This window comes from Lissotriton helveticus, chromosome 6, assembly GCF_964261635.1.
Source record: "Lissotriton helveticus chromosome 6, aLisHel1.1, whole genome shotgun sequence".
NCBI lineage: Eukaryota > Metazoa > Chordata > Amphibia > Caudata > Salamandridae > Lissotriton > Lissotriton helveticus.
In genome coordinates this window covers 1,594,211,888-1,594,218,413 of record NC_136067.1, presented here as the reverse complement: position 1 = coordinate 1,594,218,413, position 6,526 = coordinate 1,594,211,888, and the positions used below count along the sequence as shown (strand labels likewise).

The 6,526-nt window shown below is 47.7% G+C and overlaps 1 protein-coding gene across 1 annotated transcript; it reads right to left on the bottom strand.

Moving 5' to 3' along the window:
- Window positions 1-245: 245 nt before the first annotated feature.
- On the bottom strand, window positions 246-2,350 carry OLIG3 (oligodendrocyte transcription factor 3). Its single transcript, XM_078647059.1, has one exon. The coding sequence runs from the start codon at window positions 2,242-2,244 to the stop codon at window positions 1,501-1,503; it is 744 nt and encodes a 247-aa protein (XP_078503185.1). The 5' UTR covers window positions 2,245-2,350; the 3' UTR covers window positions 246-1,500.
- Between the last annotated feature and the right edge of the window lie 4,176 nt (window positions 2,351-6,526).

The window sequence follows — 6,526 nt, the reverse complement described above, 5'->3', positions numbered from 1 at the left end:
CTAAAGTGATGCTGGACACCCCTCACTCTGAAGACCTGCAGACGGATTACTGCGTGGTTTTGGGGTACAGCCACAGAATGCCTTCAATAAAACAAGCACTGAAACATTCCCACAAACCACATATTACTTGTGAGCGCGTACATTATATATAGAATGTTGAAGCAAGACGGACAGATGTACATTCCCCACACAGATAGTCATTGTATCGTTAGTTTAAAGCAAACACGGATACGTTCAGATAGTTTTAGGTTTCTTTTATTAAAATGTCATCCAGAAACACTGGCCAATAATAAATATATCGATAGTTTATCAAGAATATATAAAAAATAAGGACAATTGTTGTCTTCCAGGTTTAACAACAAAATATTTCAAGCAAATGCCCAGGAAAGAAAACAGTAAAAAACATTAACATAAGTTGTCAAGACAGTGAACAAATCTGGTAAGAACCATTTCCCTGAAAAATCAGGAAAATTGTCGAAAAGAACAAAGTGGCACTCTCACGAGGAGGGCAACCCAGCTGTAGGAATAGATCAAGCTGCACTTGTTCCTTTCCCTTTCACATTTCCACAAATGAAGCACCCAGACGTGTGATGACGTGAAAGAATTCACTAATAAATCCTTGTTACAAGGAATCCGACATGAGCCGGTAAAATGTGCTAACAAGACTCGGTCATTAGCATGCATGCATTCCTGGGGCGACAGTACATTCCCTATAAAGAAACAAAAATCACCAGGAGAAAGTTATACATCAGAACACGGAAGCGTCACCCAGTGTAAACTGTCAAAGCCCTCCCTCCATGGATTTTAACACCCACTGTAAAATGATATTTACATCTTTCGTTTTATAAATAACAGGTTTGCTTAGACTGTACAGTAACAACAGCTTTGGAGCAGACCAGTTCTCCATCGAAAAGAAAGTAGCTGTTTCGATTCTTGAGTCGTTTCGAAATAGTCTCTAATGCACCCTGCCTCCTGGCTCTATATGGTAACCCAAATCACAAAAATCGATTTTAACAGTGAGACGTTATTGATTTCACAGTCGCTTTGACCATAATACATTAGGGGCGTATTGTCTAGGAATCACGTAGTCTATTTTGGAGGCAGGGGGCCAGAAAAATGTCATAGGCCTGTTACTTCTCTTGCACACATTGTGCAGTCGGAGTGCGCTGTCTCTCCCTGCCCCGGTTCCTTTAGCTGTAAAAAATAAAATAAAAAAAGCGGTAGCGCCTAGAAAAGTCCAGTTGTAAGCGCTGTATTGTATCTGAACATTTGCAAAATCTGTCTCAGGTCATTTACTGCACATCGTTACTTTTTGTAAACAATTGTTTTTTGGAGGAGGAAGGTGCTCAGACGTCAGAGCCGGGAGTTGTAAATAGTAGAAGCATGCATGCAGACAGGACTACTCGTATACGTCCTGTTGGTGCCACCGAAATTGTACACACGCACATTGAACACACATAATAAGTTCAGCAACAGAATGTCAGTAGTCTTTAGTGTGGATCACTTGAGCAGCTCCTTGGCCTCTGCCGACAGTCTGCTCATGGCCGCCGTGTGCAGGCTGGGCAGGTGCGGCGGGCCCTGGCAGGCCGGGCAGGGGCAAGGCAGGCCGGGCCAGTGCGGGAAGCCGCCCAGCGGCAGCGGCGGAGGAGGCGGCGGGGGCGGGCTCTTGAGCAGGGAGGGCCGCAGCGCGCCCAGGCCTGACAGCGAGCCCGGGCCGGAGGCGGCTCCGCCCAGCAGCGGGTGCGGGCCCGGGGGCGCCCCGGGCCCGCAGTGGAAGGCCGAGTGGTGGTGGCCCCCGCCGACGCCGCCCCCGCCGCCGTAGACCTCGGCCAGCAGCCGCTTCATCTCGTCCAGCGAGCCGGAGAGCATGAGGATGTAGTTGCGCGCGAGCAGCAGCGTGGCGATCTTGGAGAGCTTGCGTACTGACGGCCCGTGCGCGTAGGGCATGACCTCGCGCAGGCCGTCCATGGCCAGGTTCAGGTCGTGCATGCGCTTGCGCTCGCGCCCGTTGATCTTCAGCCGCAGCTGCTGCAGGTCCTGCTCGGAGAGCGGCTTCTTCAGCTTGTACTTGGAGCCGTCGCTCGAGTCCTTGGAGCCGCGGCGCGCGGCCAGCGCCATGTGGTGCAGCTGCAGGTCGCCGTGCTGCGACGACGACACGGCGGCGCCCAGGCGGCGCTGCAGGTACAGCTCGTCCATGTCCGGCGACGAGGCCCGGCTGGAGCCGCAGCTCGAGTCCGAGTTCATGGCCCGCTGGAGGGGGGCGGAGGAGGAGGGTGCGCGGAGCCGCGGGCTGCGGGGTCACACAGGAGCGCGGAGCGGCAGTGCTGCTGTCAGGGCCTCGGTCCGTGCCGAACAGTCTGCGCGGCATATGCTGCAGCCTCCGCCGAGAGGGGCTTTTATAGGGTGGGGTACAGAGGGAGCCTCCCATCCCGCGCGGTGTTCGGGGCGGCGCTGCTGTCACTGCCCCATTTAGTGAGGATTGCTATTCTCTCATCCATTGATGGGGCGCACCAGGACGCCGGGCAGGGAGGGAGGGGGGCTGCTGAGTGACAGCCAGACCCCTCCCTCCCCGAGCCCCGCCTGCGAGGGGAGAGGAGAAAGTCTGCGCCGTCCCCTGAGACAGGTGATCATATGTCATTTCACACCTGCACACGCTGCCTCCTGCCACACGCACTGCAGGATGGAGACTGATGCCTGCATTTCAACCCGTCACCTTTATGGCTTTATTCTATTTGCACGTTTAGACAATTAGTCATTAGCTGAGGAACGCTGCGTTTTCCTGCAAACAAAACGTACCCAGTAACTTTTCATATTTTTTTCTCCCAATAAAAGACAAGTTGTGAACTAGATGAGGAATTTTGGAAATGGTTGCAATGTAGATCGATACTTTGATGTTTCACTGCCACGATGAATTTTAGAGGATTCGGTTTGACTCTATGATCGTCACCATCCCCTTCAGTTTCAGAGGAGAGAACAACATCAACGATTTTCTCACAAAATGTTGCCCATTGACATAACGCCATTTTGTTAAGAAAATATCACATCGATTACTGATTATATTTCTATTGTTTTCATGGAGCCTAAAACTTTTTTCAATAAACGTGCTGGTTGAATCGAGCCTGGAAGTTGAATCGTGATTTGAATACTCTGATTATAAGATGTTCGCTTCCTGTTTAATAAATATGTCACTTTCAGTTGTCGTTTTCCATCAGGTTCTCTGCTAGGGCTCGTTATTAAACTCTTACTCTTCTCCGCAGGGTTTGAAATAACTTTATAAGTTTGAAATGGACAAACCATAGTCGACGGCACGTTTTATGATCAGTGCACGGTGCATCATTGCAGCTGGGAAGGCAAGCGGAGCCGCGGGAGGACCCGTGGTGGTGTGTGAGGGATGACTGTCCGTGCATCGAGATGAAAAGAGGATGGGACATTACATAGATTTTTTTTCTCTCTCCGAATACTGTGAGATCTTCGAAAGTATATTCCTCTGTTTTGTGTGTAATACGCGGTCACGTAATATACAGTAATTTATACAACCTGTCTCTTGCTGTTTTTCCAGTCACATTTCTGTGTGTGGAAGAGACAGCAGCAGGGCGAGCACGGGCATTTGGCAAGATTTGCGGTTGAGAATTAATGACAGATCGAATGAAAGAGCCAATTTAGAGACCCTCGGAAGAGGCGATGCAAAGGAGAGAGAAGAAAAGTCGCAAAGAAGGAGAAGCAAATACAGTGGGAAAGGGGCCAGGAGAACGGAGAAAAGAGAAATTGAGGCTGATTGAAAGGAACCGTAAAAGAAGCAAGACAAAAGAGACAAGTAAAGAGATTAAATCGGAAGAAGGATTGAAGAATCGCACAAGAGGGACAGCTGCTCCGAAGTGTCGAACGTAGGTCCGAGAGGGAGCGAGAGATAGTGATCAGCACAGATATTCAAGAATGACAGAAAATACAAGAACGTATGCGTAATAACTAGAATGAGAAAACAGAAACACTAACTGAGAAAAGGAAAGAAAGGACGGAAAGGGACGTGCTTAACTAGACTCTGAACAGAAAAACTTCCGAGAGTGAAATCAGAATAGAAGAGGAACGTGATATTTGCGTTGGAATGGACGCCGAGCACGGAGAAGAGTTGCCATCGAAGGGGTGAAGAAGGCGCGGGCCTCCCGTGCCGGGTGCACTGCCCCGGGTGAGGTGGCAGCACGCCGGCTTGAGGATCGGCACCACTGCCCGTCACCACTCCGGCAGCACGCGGCACACAAGCATGGGTCACACCCGCAGCGCAGATGAAGCCAACACACGCATCAAACACGCAGGCCAAGCTACAGTGCACACGCTCCTGTCAGACAGTACACATACTACTAAAACACACGCAGCGATACACAAATAAAAATCCATATTTTTCACACACTGCCCAGCAAACATCTCAACACTAGCACCCCGTGGAAGCCACAGACCTCTGGAAACACACTCAAAACAGAACATATATGCACTCGTATACAAGCCCACAGTCACAAACGCATACCAGAGAAACACCTACATACCACGTAAATATACGGGCATAGCTGTACGTAGTTTCATACATTACCCATCAAGATTAATGTGAAAACACCACGACATACACACAACTCGGAGAAGACACGGGACTGGGAAACTACACATAGCACCTACACAAATATGTGCACACATACCCTTGACCACAAACACTCGCACACACTCACCAGACAAGCACATGCTCGCCCTATAAAGAAACACACTTAGGAGTACGCGCACACTACCGTCAAACACACCACAACACACACACCATGGGGAGAAGACAAAAGACTAGGTAAACAAACACACACCTGTACATGGAAACATACGTATCCAAGTCCACAATAACCTAAATTCACACGCACTAGACTAACACATACACACCACATATACAAACGCACATCGAAAAATGCATTCACTCCACCCATCAAAAGTTCATGTACGTCGCAAAACATATTCACTCACAGAAGACAGCACTCACAGAATTATAACATATGTACATGTATATTCAGTGTTCATAAACTCACAATAACTTGAAACACGTAAATACATTATATCCAAGCACACATAAGACTATGCACACACATACACACAATCTATTAACCTTATATGCAAACATACCACAACACACACTCGCCACTAGGAGAAGACACTGGTCGACGGAGACGCACAGGACACAGTTGGAGTCATGTAAAACTACCGCAAGTTTATTTAAGACTCACACAACCCACACACGCAATTCACACACACACTGCACATCAATCTCTGAGTCTGTTTCTATGGACTCCCGCCACTGCCAAGCATCTACATTGCACGGGACCCTGGCAAACCTAGCGCAAAGCTAAGATTTAACAGTGTTCAAAGCACTGAAAGAATATTGCGGGTATGTCAAAAAGGACTGCACAACAATTTTTTAATATAAACTTGTATCCGCGTAAGTTTCGGGTCTGTTCAGCTTCATAGCACTTGTCAGTTTCTAAAAATCAATTTAAAATTATGATTTCAAATAGGCTTTGTTGTGATAATGCTTTTAATATATTCGGTTCCGGTTAATTACACTCGGGTGTTCTTTGAATGCTTGTATTTAAAGAGTGGTAATGGGAAAGCTGTTTAGCATGCAATAAAATGCTGTCCGGATCGAAGTATAACTTTGTACATATTTGAAGTATATTGATCACGGGTTATTTTTGTTGCCGTGATGAAGTTCCGACAGACAGGTAGAGTCACTAGTTTGCAAGACTGGTGGCGAATTCTGATGCGGAATAATTGTTATTTACTTGATGTAGGTGTTTTGTGTAGCTCCCACGGTGCTGCCCGGCTGCATCAGTGCGCTAGCCATGGAAGATGCAGCGAAGCGGAGTGAAGTGCAAGAGCCCGAACACTGACTTTGGTGATCAAGCGGCAAATTTCAAATCAAATGCGCATCCGGGGGCAGTTGGCCCAGATCACAATTGAATTTAAAACACCTATGCATCGGGTTTCAGTTCTCAGTAGTGCTTCTCTTCTGATGATATTTACGTAATAAAATATTATAACTTATGCAGAATGTTTAAAACAAGATTCAGGAGAAAGGATGTGAAAATAGTACCGTTGAACCCCGATGTTGCCTTACTGCCATACATAGTGATGTCCAATTGACCCCCGATTGGAAATGGTTTTCCTACACAAGGTCTTTACAGCAAGGGTGTGTGTGTCGGAGATCTATGAAAGTGTAGACGGGAAAAGCTATTTGTATTTTACTTATTTTTTCCGTGTTGAATGAAAAACCCTCTGAGATCGGGGGCGCAACATGCTGCGAACTGGAAGCTCCGCAGAGTTTACATCTGACAAATGAAGATTCAGCCGCCACCTTTTACTGCCACTTAAATACTACTCACAGACCTATTTCAGTACCGCTGAGAAGTTTAAATACCGCCGGCAGCGCTCTTTGAGTGACGCTGCCCATCAGAGCTGGGGTAACGGGTATGGCAGAGTTGACAAATTCGAGATCAGATTCTTA